Source organism: Varanus komodoensis, unplaced genomic scaffold, assembly GCF_004798865.1.
Source record: "Varanus komodoensis strain SLA01 unplaced genomic scaffold, ASM479886v1 scaffold101, whole genome shotgun sequence".
Taxonomy (NCBI): domain Eukaryota; kingdom Metazoa; phylum Chordata; class Lepidosauria; order Squamata; family Varanidae; genus Varanus; species Varanus komodoensis.
Window position 1 is genome coordinate 16,385 of NW_025335275.1, and position 19,825 is coordinate 36,209.

The following is a 19,825-nucleotide window of genomic DNA, read 5'->3' on the forward strand; positions in this document are numbered from 1 at the left end:
GCACAAAACTCTTGCTCCCCTCCACAGTTCCCAGAACTGTTCCCCTTGGCATGCAGCTTACACAAGCCTTCTGGACCCAGCTACCTGCAAGAATGACCACATCTGCCTCCTTGAGTGCCTCATGGCGCTTCTGACGAATGTGTAATGGACTATTTTTTCCCAGCATGCCACGGGCCATGCCTCCCAGAAAGCAGGGAATCCCCAGTTCATCTAAAGCATCCCTGTAAAAATAGGAAAGGCAAGGAGAATCTTACTGTAGAGATTCCACTAGCATCAACCACCAACAGCCAACAGGAGATAACTTCTATCCCTTTCCCCTTTTCTATCCTTTCTATTCCTTTTCCCCATCCACCTCTTAATCTGAACTCATGTTCCCCTCTGATTTTAGTTCTGCTTTCCTTACTGATTTGGCTTACCAGGATACAGGCTACATTTCCTAATGTTGCTCTGAAAGTTCTGTAGTAACATCTCTAAATCAATTATACTGGACCACAAGCACACTGGAGGCAAGATGCAGAGAGGACTCAAGGAAAGCCCCAAACTGTGGCTGAATGCCTCCAAGAGCTAAGCAAACTCACCTGAGCTTCTTTACTGGTGTTGGAGGCAGGGTCACTTGGCTGCCAAGGAGAATGACTGGTTTCTTGGCTCGGCTGATTAGTTCCACACACTGTTGCACCTGCACAGAGGTATGCCCCAGTGAGGATCAGGCTGAGAACAAAGACCAAAGCTCTGGAGCAGTGTGGACACTCTTGCGGGTGAGGGACACTGTGCTGAAGAACTAGGAGGAAAGACCTACTAGTTCTGGGGGCAATGTATGTAGAAAAGAAGAAATCTCAGGGTTTTGCTGGTAGCAGTGGAGAATATGTCTTCTGGCCTCAGTTTGACCCTTTGCAAAGGTAAAACTGGATTGCCCTCTGTAGAAAATAGGTTGACTGTGTTTGCACCGTACAGCACCCCACCATAAGCAAACAGCCATGGTATGTTCTCATGACATCTAAATCAAGAGTGTTCTCTGTGGGGTGTTTTATTTTTGGGGAAGAAATCAAATAGAGAACTCATGTGTGGGATTGTTCTTGCTCACAAAATGTTGTCCAAGCAGGGAGACCAATTTTATTGTCAAATGAGGTAATCAGCTATGGAGACATTCAGCAAAAGGACCAAAAATGCTGATGCCCCTTGATTTCTTGATCTTACCAATGACTGCCCTTCCACCAATGCCAAAACAGCACTTTGGAAAGACAGTCATTTATTCCCTGTTTTTCATTTTAATTTTCAGCATCTCCAAAATGCATGATTAGGGTTGTTTTTGTTGCTGCTGTTGTATGTTTTTCACAAGTGGGCACTAACACCTGTTCAGTATGAGTGGTCTTTCCCAGTCGATTTTCTTGTATGTTCTAGGTGCCAATCAAAGGGGACAGGTTACAAGGAAATTGACAAGACAAGGCTGCCTCTTGGCTAATTTGCATACAGAGGCACAGGACCAGGAGATAAATAACATTGAGAGAGAGACAGAGGGACTTGGTAGCACAAACCAGAAGCACCAAAAATGGGGGACAAAAGCCAAATAGGAACACCCCAAAGGAGAGCAAATAAAAATCAACTTGGTGATGTGATCCTCCTGGTTTTAAGTGCTGAACTGATACTTCTGAATGACCCCCATCTTTTCAACACTTCCCTGATTCTCCAGCTACTGCAGAAAGAGGAGCTATTAACTCCCCCACTTTTTTGCAGCTTGTTTTTTGAGCAGTTCCTGATGCAGTTACTGCAGATGGAAGCTTAAAAAATCCAGTGGAAATGCATGCACATTTAATGGCTGGGAATAAACTGAGGAGAAATCTACATACCCGTATTAACTGCACCATTAGTGCAAGTGTGCAAATTCTCCCCCCATCTATTTCCTGGGCATTAACTTTGCATCCCTTTCTCTTCCATGTGCTTTCCAGCCCTCACATTGACACACATTTTCCCAATAGCTTAAAAAAAAGAACAAACAGAAACCCTTAGATGATGACAGAATGAGATGGAGTAATGTGGGCACCCATCCCAGCCGTACTTATGCCTGCTCCACTAAATGAGGCTGTATTTCTCCATCACATGCAGCTGTCTGGTCAGGGTATTTTTAAAAAACCATCAGGGAAGTGCTACAGTTTCTGAGGTACCCCCCACACCCAAAAAGGGGAAATGGAAAGGGATAGTGATTGGAGCAGGGAGGGGGCTGGGATGAAGAGACAGGAAGAGTTTCTGCTGCATAGTCTCCTTGTATAAATGCTGGAGCTGGCTAGAGGACTGAGGGGAATAAGAAACCATGACAAACAAGCCTGATCATCTGTCCAGTGTACTGTGGGATGTTCTGTGAATAACAAACCGACTGCATCTTATTTGCAGGATGGTTTAATGTGATGAGTCAACTTACCCATTAAGTGCTAGAGGGAAAAGGAAAGCCAAAGATACAAAGAAACTATGGGTGGGTCCACACATCACACTACCCTGGGAAAAAGCCAAGGTGGGCAGTTGTTCACTGAACAACATGGTACATCCAACAGACAATGGATGGCTTGTTCTCTCACTCCTTCCCATTCAGTCCTTAAGGTAGCTCTGACACACATCCCAAGGAACTTTAGCAAAAAAAAAAAAAAAAAAACCCAAAACATTTGCCTTTCACTTCCTGCTCCAGTCACTACTCCTTGTTCCTGGCCGTTTTTTTTTTTTTTTTTTTTTGGGTGCCTAAGAACTGAGCAATTTGGCTGACTGTTATTCCATTTTGCTTTCCAGCTTTATTGTTGGGGGGGGGTTGTCACAAAATGTGCAACAAGGTAATAATTTTTATTAATTTTTTGCCAGTCTTTCCCAAGTGCACATTTATAGTTGTCTGATACATGTAGTCTTGCCTGGGGAATTTCCTTGGCTGTTTCAGCTGCCAAAGGGAACTATAAAGGGAAGCCGGGAACAAGACAAGGTTACATATAAATTACACACATTAGCCAGGGACGAAGAGAAGCAACAGTTAAGAGAAAGGAGGGACCCAGTAACACAATTCAAAAACACCAAGAATGGGACAGGGGAAACAAATGTCTATGCATACCAAAAAGGATAGAGGACAGTATCTTCCCAGTGGCAAGGTGCTCTCTCAGTTTTCAGTTTAGAACTGAAACTTTTCAACATTCTCCCAGCTGCCAAAATCCCTCCTTTATGGAGTATTTAGGGCATCCTTCCAGAAAGGAACAAATAACCATCCAGTTTTGCCATTGGTGGAAGGGCAGTCCCTGATCAAATCATGAAATGCTTTTTTGCTGCCCTTGCTGAGTGGCTCTGCAGCCAACCAGTCTTTCAGGTTTGTATGACATGACAACCTGTTGTGGGCAAGAACAGCCTCATAACAAGTCAGAAGTTCTTGGCATGGCATGTTCCTGAAAAATAAGCCACCTCATGGAAAACCTCCAGGTTCAGGTGGCGTAACAACCTACTGGTTGCCTATATTGGGTGGTTTCATTGTGTGAACCAGTCAATACTGGCTGCAAATCAAGACAGAAATAATAAATAAGACACACTCAGCTGCTTACTTTTCTAACAGGAGTCGTGACTCCCTTGCTATACTTCTCTAAGAGACTCACCTGTTCCTTTGTGGCCTTTGGAACGCTCACTGGCAAGGGTGAAAAGTTTTGCACCTCCCATGCCCCAGCAAAGAGGTTCATCAAATATCTGCGCAGATACCTAGGTGAGACAAAGCAAATGTGACCACTGAAAGCAAGAGATTGCCAGAGGCATGGCTGCAATGTACAGGACTGTAGCACAGAAAATACAAAAGCTCAAGAACCCTTGCTGTCAGTTTCCTGCCCCAAATATAGGTAGTTACCAACCACCAAAAACCCCCTAAGAACCCTGATGTGGCAAAGTGCAGAATATTGCAAGCCAAGAGGGCAAAAATCTGCACTTCCCTCCTCAGCATTATACACAACATTGAATCAAAGAATTGCTGTACCTTACAGTGAATGTGCACATGACTTAATTAAAAGTTGGAGAGGACTGATTAGAGAAAACTACAAGGCCTCTTTAGGAATTGTAATATAGTATAGGCATCACCTCTTTCTCTTAGTAGTTTACTGTTTAAGCTTTGTTTGCAAAACTATCTTCTTTTCTGCTATAATCTTTTTACACTATCTGATAGATGTTGAACACAACTGTGAGCACAAGGAACTTGAGTAGGAAAGAGCCTACATTGGAGGGGAAAGACGTCTGAAGTGTTTAAAGTGGTAAGACTTTTATTTTATAAATTCTATTTTTATAAATTTCTAAGACAAATGATAGTTAATAATTTTAAAAATCCAAGTGTAGCCTTTCTGGCTGCACCAGACACTGTGTTCACTTGTGGGGAGAGCACCAACAGCCAATTTAATGAGAGAAGGGCAAACTATACCTACAGGTGAGCAGCCTCTAGGAAGTATTGAGACACTGACACAATTTGCACGCCACAAAGCAAATGGGGAGGTATTTAAGCCATGATTGTGGGGACATGCACAGCATGCAAAATGTTCTCACTTACTGTAAACATCCTCAAATTGTCACAATCTGAGGTTGTTGGTGTGATGTGTAAACCAACCACAAACCATGGTTTAGCCCTAAACAACCCAGCTGTCTGGGTTCACATGTCATACTGACAACCTCTGATCACAAGCTGTTTACAATAAGCAGAAGCTGTTTGTGCAGTGCATGTGTTCTGGCAAATCATGGGTTAATTAACCTACTATCTACTGCCATACATGCAAACTGCATCTGTGAAATTATGGGAAGGATCATGGCTCAAGCTCCAATTCTTGAACATGGACTAAAGAAGGGAATCAAAAGTAATCATAAGCTAATATTCCCAACATTTGATAAAAACCTAGCATGAGTATAAAATTTAGGGAGAAATGAAGTATTAATCCAGTTTGTGACAGAAATGAGCTTGTGAAATATTATTAGGCTTAATTACAGTTTTAGAAGACGCATATATGCAAAAAGCCTTTAACCTTTTCAAAGACCATTCACTATGGGTGTTATTTATGGCTATGTGAATATACCCATTTATTTTTATTTGTTGAACCATTCAAATATATTTACACACTGTATTTCAAAGATCATAGAATCATAGAATAGTAGAGTTGGAAGGGGCCATAAATGCCATCAGGTCCAACCCCCTGCTGGTGCAGGACACCAAGTTACACCATCCTACTCTGTTGGCTGCCCAGTTTCTTTTTGAATATCTCTAGTGTGGGAGAGCCCACCACCTCTCTGGGCAGCTGGTTCCACTGTTGTATTGCTCTGACAGTGAGGAAGTTTTTCCTGATGACCAGCCTGAATCTGGGTTGTCACAACTTGGACTGATTATTCCGTGTCCTACACTCTGTCATCAGCAAGAAGAGATCTTGATCTTCCTCTTTGTGACAGCCTCTGAGGTATTTATACAGGGATATCATGTCCCCCCTCAGTCTTCTCATCTCAAGGCTGAACATGCCCAGTTCCCTCAGTCTATCCTCACAGGGCAGTGTTTCCGAACCCTGGATCATTTTTGTCGCCCTCTGCTGGACCTTATCTATTATTTCTGCTTCTTTCTTAAATCTTGGTGCCCAGAACTGGACACAGTATTCCAGATAAGGTCTGACTAGTGTGGAGTACAGAGAAACTACTACTTCTTGTGAACTGGAATACATCTGTTAATGCATCCCAAAATAGCATTTGGCCTTTTGGTGGCTGCATTGCATTGTTGGCTCATATTTATCCTATTGTCCACAATTACTCCAAGATCTTTTTCAGTTCTGTTGAGTCATGCGTTCCCCATCTTGATGCATTTGGCATCTTTTTCCTAGGTGAAAGACTTGGCACTTGTCCTTATTGAATCTCATTCTGTTGCTTTCATGTACAGTCTTAAACCCACTTACAAATAAAGAAATTGGACACAAGCAAATATAAATATAGAAAGATGATTTTTCTCAGAATTAAGGAATTGAAGCCAATTCTGAGGCTATTGAGAATGGAACAAATATGATCTTAAAACTTTCTCAAAGGTCTCATCTGAGAATGTATAAGGTCTAAACCACAGGAGAGAGTTCTGTGATTTAAGGGCTCCAGTCAAGAAAGTCCTGCCTCCTTTATGTGCTAATCTTACTGTTCTAACCAGGAGACATATTCTGATCTAAGTATACTGGCCACCTTAGTATGAGTGAATGCAGTTCTTCAGGTAACCTGGTCCCACATCATTTAAAGCTTTACTGGTCAAATAACCAGCAGCTAGAAATAAATTGCCAACCAATGTAATTGACACAAAAGAGGTGTCACAAAACAGATTTTCTGGCTTTCATCAGCACTTCAGGAAGCCACTTGAAATTTCTGAGCCAGCAACTTACCAAATAAAAGTTCTCCTGATTAGGGGGCAGTGAGATTCAAACTCACTTACCAGTTAACAATCTTTTCTGTCAAACTCTTGGGAGTATCTTTCTTGAACAGCTCTCTTTCCACCAAATGATAGGGATATAGAACATCCAAAGGTAACTCCACAAATACAGGACCTGCAAGACAAGTCAAAAGTTTTATAAAGTCAGGTTGCTTACTTTTAAGTGTTGTTCTTCCAGTGATCACCTGTATAGTCACACATTTCGGCTTTGTACCTGTACAGAGCCTGTTGTCAGGAAGACTTCCAAGTTAGACTCATTCTGGCAGGAACCCTTCCCCTTCTAGGAGAGGTTTCTGCCCTTTCCCCTAGTTCCTTTGAGACCAACATTGTGGCCTTGGAACTGAGGGGAGGCCAATAAACAGCCAACCCATACCCGATAGATACAGGACCATATGAAAGACATGGTACTGAAGCTGGATGGCATCACCAAAGGGTCAGTGGGCGGGTTGTGTGAATGCATAGATGTCCACTCAAAGAATGACAGTTACTGGTAAGCAACTTGACTTTTTTTTCATGATCGCTCTGCATCACACATTTGACTAGCAAACTTACCTTGAGTTGGAGGTAGGCAGGTGCAATCAGTGGAGGAACTTGGTAACAATCTTGTCTACTACAAATATGAAGCTATTAGTGCCAGATGAAGATTGACATTGCTGCTTTGCAGAGGGATGCCCACATGCAGTGTTGTAGAGGTCACCAGGACCCGTGTAGAGTGTGCTCTGGGCCACTCAGGGAGCTGTAGTCTTGCCAGATGATAGGCAAGCACAACGGTCTTGACCACCTGCTGTGTGAGTTGTTGGAAACTAACCAGCTCACCCTTGGACCTTTCATCATAGCATATTGACAATCTCTGGGACCAGTGAAAGGACTTGGTATGGGACTGATAGAATGCCAGCTCCCTGCAAACATGCAGGGTGTGTTGGATGGATTCCATTGGGTTCAGCCATGTTGGGAAGAAGGCCGGCAAAACAATGTCCTGGTTTAGGTGAAATGGTGATGTCACCTTAGGGAGGAAAGAGGGCCCTGGGCACAGTTTTGTAAGTGCCTGTAAAACCACTGACAGGCTCCAGCTGGGAAAGCAGGAGCAGAGTTGTGGGATGAAATTCTGCAGCCCCCCGAGGAACTGCATGACAGTGGATGAGAAAGAACTGAAAGACCATTGATCAGTGGATGGAATGATGAGACCACTGGTGGATGGATGCCTGGTCTCATGGAATCTCATGGAAAGATGGATGAAAAGGTGCTTCTGGACTGACACGTGCCAAGAACAATAAGCATGAATGAACCAGAACTGGAGCAGCCACATCTGTAGCCTGGAAAACAGGATGACTATGACTGTCCCCGCAATAAGCCCGAGGCATTGTACCTGCCACATCAATTTTGAGGACCAATTGACCTGCTGCTCTATCAGCTGGGAGGCAAACCTACACTGTTGATGAGTTGAGTCTTACTTATTTACTTATTTATTTGACTTGTATGTGGCCCCAGTAGTCATAGGCTCTCCTGAGTTTTGCCCCAGTGTAAAGGCTTGACTGGGAAGGAGAAAAGATAGCTATTTCACAGAAGGCAGACACCAAGAAAGCCTAGGAGATCACAGGTATGACACACCAAATCCAAAAGTTTATTTCAGGATAGGGCAACCAGCAGCCACTCATCCAGGTAGGGGAAAACTTGGACCCCTTGCACCCAGGGATGAGCACAAGATAACAGCCATGTGAGAACTTCTGGGGAGATGGCGACTTGCTGACAGCATCTTCTTGGTGCTCTGTACCTTATCTCATTTAGATATTAATAAATCGCCTTTGAGAGTGTTTCTACTTCTCTGAATGACAAGTGGGCTGTATGACTTTCAGCGAGATGGCCAGATAAGGTAAACTGAAATGTGTTATAGAGTGGATACCCCATATTTTTTCCCCAAGCTCTTCTTTTGTTGTAATAGTAGAAGATTCTGTAAGGAAACTGTGAAGAATTTATTTTGTGGAATGAAGACGTTGATGCCTTGGAAGTCAAGGATTGGGCAGAAACTGCCATCCATCTTTAGCATGGTAAAGTATTGTGAGTAAAACCCATAGCAAAGATCAGAATGAGGCATGGATTGGATAACCCCTTTTGACAGCAACATAACTACTTCCTCCACAAGGATGTTGGGATGGCAGTGTCAACCACATAGAACTGAGAGGTACCAAGGTCTTGAATTTAAGACCTTAAATGGCTGCTGGTGGATGGATCAGGAGTACTAACCCCTAGGTTGGTAAGAGGAGGGAGCCTCAAGTCCACTTATTCAATCCACTTCATGCGTCACTTGATGAAGAGGCACGAAGCCCATCTTCTTGGCTGTTGTCCTAGCCTTGTGGACTGCATCCATCTGTGCGGGTGTTAAAGAGCCTCTCTCCATCAAAGGGCAAATCCCCAATTCTGAAGTGAGTCTTCTGGGAAAGACTTGCAGCCCGAAGCCAGGCATGGCTCTGGATCACTATCATGTTAACCAGAGCCTTTGAGTCACAGTCAATGTGCTGGAAAAATGGAGGGCCTCCAATTGAAACACCCAAGCCAAGTCTCAGTATTCCTCTGAGAGGTGCCATGCTAGGAAACCCATCTTCTCCCAGAGGAACATTTGGAAGTGGCCCATGATAGCTTTGTAGTTTGAAACATGGGAGATCTACATGGGGGAACGAATGAGGCCAGGGACTTAGAGGCACAGATCAGTGTCAACCCCCGAGAAGTTGAGGAGCTCCTCAGGACACGGGACATCACAAAACCCTGATGGGTTACACCCAAGGGTACTTCAGGAGTTGGCAGGGGTCTCATGTGCCTTATGGCCTCCATTTTTGAGAACTTGTGGAGAATGGGTGAGGTTCCAGAGGACTGGAGGGCGGCATCAGTGGTCCCAATTTTCAAAAAGGGTAGGAGAGGGGACATGGGAAATTACAGATCGGTGAGCCTTGCGTACATTCTAGAAAAGACAATGGAAAGGCTCATAAGACGAGAGATCTAGTAACTGTAGATAGGGAAGAGAGGTTGGCAACCATGCAACATGGCTTCTGCAAAAATAGGTTCTGCCAGATGAACTTTGTGGAATTCTATGACAAGGTTTTAAGGTGACTAGATGGAGGGGATGCAGTGGATGTTGTTCATCTGGATTTCAGCAAGGCCTTTGACAAAGTGCCGCATGATATCCTGGTTGAGAAATTCAGGAGTTTTGGGATAGACCGATGCACTGTCCGATGGATTAGGGCATGGTTGATGGACCAGAAGCAGAGGGTAACTATTAGTGGGGAATCATCCGGATGGCGGCCAGTGATGAGAGGGGTCCCCCAGGGTTCTGTCCTGGGACCAATTCTGTTCAATCTTTTCATCAGTGACCTGGAATAGGGGGTAACCAGTTTGCTGATGAAATTCACAGACAATACTAAAATGGGTGCAGTGGCCACAACTGAGGTGCAGGTAATCCGGATCCAGAAGGATCTGGACAGACTAGGGAAGTGGGCAGGGAACAACAGGATGGCGTTCAGTGTGGGTAAGTGCAAGGTCTTGCACTTGGACATAGGAATGGGTGTCATAAATACAGGTTAGGGGGGCAAGTGGCTGAGGAGCAGCACTTGTGAAAGGGGACTCAGGGTACTGGTTGACTGCAGGTGAAACATGAGTCAGCAGTGTGATGTGGTGGTCAAGAAGGTGAATGCTATCCTTGGTTGCATAGCCAGAAGCGTGGCTTCTAGATCAAGAGAGTTACTACTGCCACTCTACATGTCTCTGGTGCACCTGTAACTGGAGTTTGTGTTCAGTTCTGGGCTGCACATTACAGGAAGGATATAGCCAGGTTAGAATCAGTGCAGTGTAGGGCCACAAGGATGGTGGCCAGAATGCAGGGAAAGCTGTAAGAGGAGAGACTGAGGAAACTGGGTCGTTTCAGCCTGGAGAAGAGGAGGCTCAGAGGGGATCTGTTGACGACATACAGGTATGTGAGGGGGTGTCACACAAAGGTGGGTAGAGACCTGTTATCTCCTACAGAGGAGGGCAGGATGCGCTCCAATGGAGTGAAGCTCAGGGAACAAAGGTTCAACTTGAATGCCAGGAAGTACTTCCTGACATTTAGGACCCCTAGAATATGAAATGAGTTTCCACGGGAGGTGGTTGAGGCCCCATTGGTGAGGGTGTTCAAGGACAGGCTGGACATGCACATGGTAGGCATGTAATGAGTGGAACCGGCTGTAGCCTTGGATCAGACTAAATGGCCTGGGAGACCCCTTCTGGCTTGCTCTGTTGTTGTTCTTTTTAATTTTTTCTAGATACAGAGCTAGATCTATGCTACTGATGCGTAAATCCACTTTATTTATTATTTATTTATTCAATGTATATTCCACAATTCTGCTTTGCCAATGACTCCAGCCAATGTCCCTCTCGGTCAGCCTGTGTTGAATGCTCCCACTTCTAACAACCCTGTGCTGACTCCAACATGACCAAATCCAGCACAGGACTGGGATCTTACATGCCATGACCTGATACATGCCCTCCAGATGCTTGGATGTTGGCTGCAGTGGCTGCAGCTGAGAAGAGTGGGCAGGAATGTATCAACAAGGGCACTACTTCCTCTGTTTGGACAGTGTCAAACTGGATCTGTCCTTCTCTGAATGCTGCTGTATCTCCTGTCCAAGAGACACATCATCTGAAGGATCTCCTAAAGGAAGCAATGAGGATGGAGTATCATACTGCAGGGATCAGGAGGCTGGCAGGCAAGGTGGTGGAGGACAAGACACCAACACTGATGCTGCATTGCAACCTTCTGGTCTAGAGCCTGGGAAGGCAAGGTGGCGATTTGGAGTGGGTGGTTGATGCCATGGGTCTGAGCACCTGTTCTCCTCCTGGTACTTTAGGCATTTGTCATGAGTCAAGGTTCCTCCTTTGAATAAGCACCAGCCAGAAACTATTTTCCTTGCAAAATGTCCTTTATTGCTTCCCAGTACTAATCACCCAGAACAGAACTCTGAGCATGCACAGAGCAGTTTGTTGAACCCAATCTAGAGTTTACCTCCAAGAATTCTCCTTATGGACATGACAGAACTCCATCCTCTCAGCAGGGGGAAGGGGCTTTCTTTAAATTAGTACACCTCATTCAGTTGGGCCTCCCACCTCTGCTGCCACATCCCCATGGGGTTGAGCACAATGGGCATCTTCTGCATCTGAAAATTCCTCATACTCAGAGGCCCAACAGCTGTACATCTTGGCCATTCCTAGGAACTGCCTGGCTCAGCAAAGTCGCTGGCCTTGAGATTATTACATCCTCCTCTCTCATCTCAGAATCTCGACCTAGACCATCCTCTGCAGTCCCACTGTAATCTCCTTCAGTTGCTGATTCTGAAAAATCTGAGAGGCAGTCAGCAGTCCATGAAAGTGATTGCCCAAGGTTGGTACCCTTACTCCCAACAGGTTGGCAGTGGAGGCATCCAGATGGCCTCTTGGTCCCAAGCAGCAAGAGGAGATCTGCAGCATGGGCAGTGATCAGAGGCACAGGACAACACTGGAGAATAGTCGCTGGTACTACATTGAGAGATGGTAGCAGCCAGTGGGCAAAGTAATGGCAGTGGAGGTAGTGGCCCTCAGCATGGAGACTGTTGGCTCTGGTTCCAGTACAGATGCACTCAATGCTGGTGGGGAATAGTGCACCCTGGGCTGCATCTTGTGTTTGTCCTTCCCCGAATCTGCCATTATTTTGGCCTTCTTTATTTATTTATTTTATTTATTAAAACATTTTTATGCCGCCCCATTCGCCGAAGCCTCGGGGCGGCTTACAACATAGATAAATGTTGTCAGCTTTCAAGCCCATTCAAGCCCAAATGTTCATCTGAACATTTGGAAACAGCCATGGATGGCATGCATGGTGTAAGCATAGCCTGGGAGGTAGATGGGCAGTCTGTTGGCACCAATAAGGCCAAATCAGCAGCCTGACGAGTACAGCTCCAGACTTCAGACCTGAGTCACCAAGCACAGTTTTTCTGAGCCTGTTTGGTGAAGACCTGGCAATGTTGACAAAGGTGCCCCTCTCCAAGGTAGAAGGGGCACAAAGAATGCCCATCAATAGGAGGGAGATGTCTTCTATAGCTAATATACTTCCAAAAAAGGACACCTTGAGTGCAATAGTGGAAGAAAGGAGAAAAGAAATAGAGGAACAAAATGTTGAGGCATGGGAGAGATGGATGATATTAGGTTTTTTTGCAGTGGGTGTTGGGGAAGGGTTAGGATAGGGCAAAAGTAGAAATGCTAAGCAGAAAGGTTAGAAACATGAGAGAGAAATGGGTTGAAAAGGCAAATACTGAGAAAGGAAAGTCCCAAGACATCCACAATGGTGGTCAGAAGAGAACTGGGAAAAAGGGCAGGGACCCTAGATATACCAGCGGAGGTGGGAGAGGAGGAGTTCCTGTCAGAGCGAGTCTAGCTTGGAAATCTTTCTGACAACAAGCCACACGCAGGCAGTGTCCATATGTGTGATGCACAGAGACCACAAAGAAGCACCATAGCCAAGTGAGTAAAGTAAGAGCTAGAGAGACATTGGAAAGGTAGGTTGTTATCCACACATCGCTAGCCATCAGTGTTTTCATAAGAGCATCAGGGTTCAGATGTTAGGCAACCCCCTCCCCCACTGGGGGGCAGGAAGAAGGGAGCTGCTTCCTTGATACAATATTGCAATACCAGGGCAAAAGCATCTCTTTTCAAAGTACATCCAAAGCACATGTTTTATAGACATTAAGTTCCAAAGGGTAATTTGTCTCCAATTTCATGGCTGAAATAAATGGAGAACCAAACCTGGAAATTCTCAAATTCTTAAACCTAATGGAACAATAAAATAAATGCATGCTATCATCTGCTCTGGCCTTTGTTATTTTATTTATGCCTTAGTCTAAGCACAAAAGTGACAGCAGCATTATTCTAAGTGAAGGAGCTATTGACCATCAAGGCCCATGCCCACAAATAGCTTCCACTTAGGTAAAACCCCACTACTCAACAGCTGAAATCTGGACTAGAAGAGCCTCTTTGTAAGCCAGTGGCAGAGTGCCATACCTGGAGTGTCACACTGGGCAAAGGCAATCGCTTTTCGCAGCACAGGGGCAATATCTCGGACAGTCTTCACTGAAGCACAGAATTTGCAGAGTGGTTTGAAGAGGGACAACTGATCAATGTCCTGGAGAGCTCCTCGGCCCTGAGTTGGAGGTGGAAAGAAAAAGGTGAGTGATCACTCTTGCACTTAGTCCTACGCAGATACAGCTGCTTGCAGATATGACATCTATTAGGCACACAAGCAAATAGAACAGAGATGCCACTGGGCAGAGGTGGTGGTTTAATGAAGAACAGTGGTGGTTTAATGAAGAAACGCCAAAGCATAATTAGAACAGTCAGGCACCATGTCAAGATCCTTCCTTCTTCTACAACTCCAGTAGCTGGGGCACCCTACCTTCTGCAGTGTGGATGCTGCCCCTCCAATCAACAACACAGGAGACTCTGCCATCTGGGCATTTTTCATAGCTGTCACAGTGTTTGTCACTCCAGGTCCTGCTGTCACTACAGCAACTCCCACTGTCCCTGCAGCAGAAAAATGCAAGGAAAGTTGTCATTCTGCATCTCTCCCTATTTGGCAAAGAAAGAAACAGGAACATACAAGGTACCTGAGAGCCTGGCCACTGCATCTGCTGCAAACACAGCAGTTGCCTCATGCCTTGTGTCTATAATACGAATGCCCATCTTTTCACTGGCCACCAGAATAGGTGAAATGTGTCCACCAACCAATGTGAACAGGTAGTGCACACCATGAGCTTTCAGCACTTCTGCCACAATCTCTCCACCATGCCGAGTGCTCTTAGGGTTTACCTGAAAGAGACAGGGAGACACAAAGTGAATACTCCAAAAATCAGCAATGATGTGTTTTACAAAACCCACTCGGGAAACATTTTCAATAATGTGCATGGGGTTCTGAGAAGCACCTTTAGCAGCAAAATTGTTGGGGTTGCAGCGGGGCTCATATTGTCCCTGGATGCCCTCACTTTCCACATGTGGATAGTCTATGGGCACAAGCCCATCCACCCAAAAACAAAAAATCAAGCCAATAAGGGTGTTTTGGGGGACAACCTCTTAATTCCTCTTTTCCAGGAGGATCCTCAAGGGTTTTTTCTTGCTGGTGATCAGAACTTTGCCACTGACCCTTAGTTGCTAGCATCTGAGGAAGTGGTAAAGGTTGTGGGGAGGAGGGATGTCCAGTTTGTGGGGTGCATTCACATGTGCCAAACATTGTCAATGGGAATCCCTCCCAGTTTTGCAGGTTTTCCCCAGGCTAAAAGTAGGGGGATACCTGCAAAATGGTGGCAGCTAGGTACACCTGTTCTCCCCATAAGAACCAGGAAATCACAATATAAAAATAGGTGGAAAGGCCCCTTTCCACAAAATGCTATCTTGCTGCCTAGGCAAACAGTTGCCTAGTCCTGACCTGTCAAATCTGACAGCTCCTTGTTAAGGGGAGAGTAAGGGTGAAAATAATGACCTGCAGCCTGCAGTAGCACTGTATGGGGGAGGGCCAATATTTATCCCAGGGTACCTTTTGCTCTATTTGCACAAATAAAAACATAGAAACAGAGCAAGACAGAAGGGGTCTCCCGGGCCATCCAGTCTGACCCCTGGCTCCAGCTGGTTCTGCTCAAGACATGCCCACCATGTGCATGTCTAGCCTATCTTTGAACCCCTCACCAATGGGGCCTCAACCACCTCCTGTGGAAGCCCATTCCATACCCTTGGGCTCCTAACTGTCAGGAAGTACTTCCTGGCATCTAAATGGAACCTTGGTTCCCTGAGCTTCGCTCCGTTGGAGTGCATCCTGCCCTCCTCTGCAGGTGAGAACAGGTCTCTACCCACCTCCGTGTGATACCCCCTCACATACCTGTATGTTGCCAACAGATCCCCTCTGAGCCTCCTCTTCTCCAGGCTGAAGAGACCCAGTTCCTTCAGTCTTGCCTCATACAGCATCCCCTGCAAACCATCCACCATCCTTGTGGCCCTACACTGCACTGACTCTAACCTGGCTATATCCTTCCTGTAATGAGGGGTCCAAAACTGCACACAATACTCCAGTTGCGGGTGCACCAGAGTCGTATAGAGTGGTAGTAATACCTCTCTTGATCTAGAAGCCACGATTCTGGCTATGCAACAAAGGGTGGCATTCACCCTCTTGACCACCGCATCAAACTGCTGATTCATGTTTAGCCTGCAGTCGATCAGCACCCCGAGATCCCTTTCAGAAGTGCTGCTCTTCAGCCACTTGTCCCCTAACCTGTACTTATGACACCCATTTCTATGCCCCAAGTGCAAGACCTGCCCACTTCCATAGTCTGTCCAGATAATTTTAGATATGGAGTACCTGCTCCTCAGTTGTGGCCACTGCCCTGGTTTTAGTATCATCTGCGAATTTGATCAGCAGACTGTTCTTCCAAGTCATTGATGAAAAGATTAAACAGGATCGGTCCCAGGACAGAGCTGGGGGGACCCCGCTTGTTACTGGCCACCATCCTGATGATTCCCCACTAATGGTTACACTCTGCTTTCGGTCAGTCAACCATGCCCTAATCCAGTGATGGCAAACCTCTTAGAGACTGAGTGCCCAAAGTGCAACTCAGAACCCAGTTATTTATTGCAAAGTGCCAACACTGCAATAAAACCTGAATTTGCTGACCACCAGTACAAGGTGGCAACATTCCACTGGCCACCAGGTTTTGGCCGGCCCTGAAAAAGGCATCTGAGTGTATTTTCTACCTTTCCTACCTTCTGCTAAAATCACAGTCAAAGGAAATCCCTGGCAGCTCACTGACTGGCCGTGCGAAAGCTCAGCGAGTTGCAGCTAATGAGTCGTGGCTAATTGCCTGGCATCCTTAATCTTTCCAAACATGTGCATGGCTGTTGGGGCAATCGCATGCTGACAGAGAGGGCTCTGCATGCCCCTTCGGGCACGCATGCCATAGGTTTGCCAACACTGCCCTAATCCATCGGACAGTGCATTGATCTATCCCAAAACTCCTCAGTTTCTCAACCAGGATATCATGGGGCACTTCGTCAAAGGCCTTGCTGAAATCCAGGTAAACCACACCCACTGCATCCCCTCCATCTAGCCACCTCGAAACCTTGTCACAGAATTCCACAAGGATTGTCTGGCAGGACCTGTTATTGCAGAAGCTGTGTTGTGTGGCTGCCAGCCTCCCTTCCCTATCTAGCATCACTAGGTCTCTTGCTATTATGAGCCTTTCCATTGTTTTTCCTACAATGAACGTAAGGCTAACTGGTCTGTAATTCCCCATTTCCCTTCTAGTACCTTTTTTGAAAATTGGGACCACTGACGCCTCCCTCCAGTCCTCTGGAACTTCACTCATTCTCAACAAGGCCTCAAAAATGGAGGTCAGCGGGTATGAGAGAACCCCTGCCAACTCTTGAAGTACTCTTGGGTGTAACCCATCAGGGTCTGGTGCCTTTGTAACTCCCAATGCCCTGAGGAGCCCCTTGAATTCCAGGGGGGTGACTCTAATCTGTGCCCCTAAATTCCTGGCCTCATCTAATCTCCCATGCAGATCTCCCCCTTTCTGCTTTGGGGAGAACACAGAGGAAAAATAGTCATTTAGCATCTGTGCCTGTTCCCTCGTATCAGTCACTGGATCCCCTTCCTCCTTATTGAGCGGTCCCACTACTTGTCTCCCCTTCCTGGATGGAACAGTTTGGATTATAAAAACCATGAATGCAGTTATTTGTACACATAATTGGTCTAAATATTTTTTAAGGGAGGACCATGGACAGCCCTTCCAAGGTACCGGTAGGGGTCCTTGGAGGGGTGTTTTGTGGATGCACCTATTAGAAAAGTAAAAGAGGGCTTGACAGCCTGCTATCATGATCTGAGATAATATTTTAAAAGAAGGAACAATCCAGTTGTGGTGAGCATGAAATCACACGTGGGAGATGCAGAGGGTGCCAAGCACTTGGGCACTTTGGGGTGGCCAGCAATGGTAGCCTCTTGCTAGCTGCTTGGGAAGGGATGCAAGGTTGTTGTTTTTTTTTTTTTTTTTTTGCCACTTTCGCTTAGTGACACTGTAATGTTTTGGATTGCCTCCTGGTGGGTCATGTCATCTGGGTTTGCAAAACACAGCAAGCCACCATGGGGAAAAGAAACCCTAGAAGCAGCCCTGGCATGTTAGGGTAGCTTATAAGCCACACTTAGGCCACCCTGTGTTTGGACAATATTTTAAGCCTTCATGGCTTTAAAGCCATGGGGGCTTAATGTGTCATGCAAACCAAGTCAATGTAACTGAGTCTCAGGGAACACACATCCACCAAGAGCAAGAGAAGCAGACATGAGTCTAGTTTTGATTAAGTCATTTAAACTCTGCCCAGTGTGTTTTGCTTCCCTATCAATTGTGTATTGCAAGTTACAAGTAGGCAGCAACTAGTTTCTCCTTTACCTGGTGCCAGAGCTGATAGATCAGCCCCAGTTTGTGTGCAGCCCCAAGAAGAATCACTGCGAGGATTCCAAAAAATGGCAACAGCCATGCTGAGGCACCTTCCAGGACTGAGGTGGCAGCAATCATATCAGGGTTCATTCAGGGTCTGCTAAATATGCTGTCCTGTCCCAAAAGGAAGACATGACACATGTGTCATTGTGTAACCTGCATGCCTCATACATATCAGACTTGCTTTAGAATTCTATTCCATATAAATACTCTCCTTCTCAAGTTTTATTTCAAGGTCACTAAACATGCTGGAAAATGCAAAAATAATGTAGCATAAACTCTGTCAAACACAATTCAGGTACCAATTCATCAAATAAATATTGCCATGTACTAAGAGATGTGGGTGGTTCTGGGAGTGACTGATCAGCTACTTTAATTCCCAAGAACAGAAAGTGAGCTGAAGCAACATGGGCCTAGAAAAGTGGGCAGCAAAAACTGACACATGGCCATAAATGAAGCGAAACCAGTGCTAGGTACCAAAAGAATGCAGGGCTCAAGCTGAGAAGATAGTGGGGGGGGGGGGCTGGTTTTGTATCTTTATTTCTTTTTTTTAGCACAGGTTTGTCTATGCTAATTTATGAATGCTCTAAAGTCTATGTGTGCCTGCAAAGGTCTCCTAAGGATATCCCTATTGTATGAACAGGGAAGAGAAAATATTTGATTTCAGGATAACTAAGACAGAAAGATTCAAGAAAGGGGGCAGTAGGAGGTAAAACACATGTAGGAAAAAATCCAACCAATCCAGGGTGCTCAGACACACAGAGATCATCATATAGCAGGGCAGCTGGCCTCTCAGAGATCTGTTGCTCTAAATGAAAGATTTGAGGCTCCAGTCCTAGTAGGCTGCCCCCTAACACTGATTCTGATGGGAACACCATTTGATTAAGAATCTGGATAGCTTCTGCCTGTTAGAATAGACAACACTGGCCTGGAAGGACAACAAATGGAACCTGGCACAGGGCAGGTTTCAATGTTCCTAAGCAGGAGGTAAAAGCATTAGTTGCATTTACCTTCCAATGCTACTCTTCTATGATTCTCTCAATTGGCTGATTTAATTAGGTCCTTATCAAAAAGACACTGCAACATCCAGTATACATGAAATACCTTTTTCCCCTGAATTAAACATACTCTTAAGTCCATTACTTCTTCTGAAATAGATAACAATGAAGCAATTAGGCAAATTGGGGCGCTTCAATTCCTTATTCTAGTCTTGGTTAGACCATATAATATTTATTCACCAATAATATTTATACACGTAGAATGCATGCTGATGTAGCTCTTCAACCTCAATCAATACTTCCAGTAACACAGGCAGCTCTGAAGCTGCAAAAGCAGTAGGGCCAAACCTAGATTCTAATACCTGTTTCACCTGCACATCTTTGCCATACAGCCATGGTTGGTATTTTAAAGATTGCCACAAAGTCGAAAATGGCAAAAAGTTATTGTCAGGACCAACAAGCTAATCCAAGGTAAAAATCAGCCTGACTATCCAAATCTGCCAAACCAACATTTTCTTCCTTATCCAAATTAATCCATGAAATTTGTTTTGCTTGTGAAAATAAGTAAACTGCAACTCATATAAAAATATACTCCACACCTCTCTAACTGCCATAATTGTAGGGGGCACGTTATTTGTTCTGGTATAACAAGAACCCAGTGCAATACATCTGAGAAGAGGATTCAAACATAAAGACTTCAGAAATGATCAAGGAGAAGAGTATAGTCTAAGTGGAAAAGACCAAAATCTAGTACAAGTGAACATATAAGCCTGATGATATAAGGAAAGATCAGGGAAACCAAATCCACCTTCTTTACGCAAAAGCTGCATTCTTTTCAAAGATATTTGTGGCAGAGTGGAACCCCATAAAAATTT

General features: G+C 45.2%; 1 protein-coding gene across 8 annotated transcripts in view; it reads right to left on the reverse strand.

Annotated features, from left to right (window-relative positions):
- ILVBL (ilvB acetolactate synthase like) overlaps positions 1 to 19,825 on the reverse strand; it is a 51,265-nt gene that overhangs the window by 7,570 nt on the left and 23,870 nt on the right. For 6 of the 8 annotated variants that reach the window (XM_044419266.1, XM_044419260.1, XM_044419261.1 and 3 more), the window contains 8 exons: positions 17,905 to 18,066; positions 14,086 to 14,287; positions 13,875 to 14,002; positions 13,484 to 13,622; positions 6,431 to 6,542; positions 3,612 to 3,711; positions 579 to 676; positions 85 to 221 (listed from right to left, as the gene is read on the reverse strand). In XM_044419266.1, the coding sequence (XP_044275201.1) occupies positions 85 to 221; positions 579 to 676; positions 3,612 to 3,711; positions 6,431 to 6,542; positions 13,484 to 13,622; positions 13,875 to 14,002; positions 14,086 to 14,287; positions 17,905 to 18,042 (1,054 nt within the window). In that variant the 5' untranslated portion in view covers positions 18,043 to 18,066. The remainder of the gene's footprint in view (positions 1 to 84; positions 222 to 578; positions 677 to 3,611; positions 3,712 to 6,430; positions 6,543 to 13,483; positions 13,623 to 13,874; positions 14,003 to 14,085; positions 14,288 to 17,904; positions 18,067 to 19,825) is intronic. The other 2 variants (XM_044419265.1, XM_044419267.1) reach the window with 2 other exon arrangements.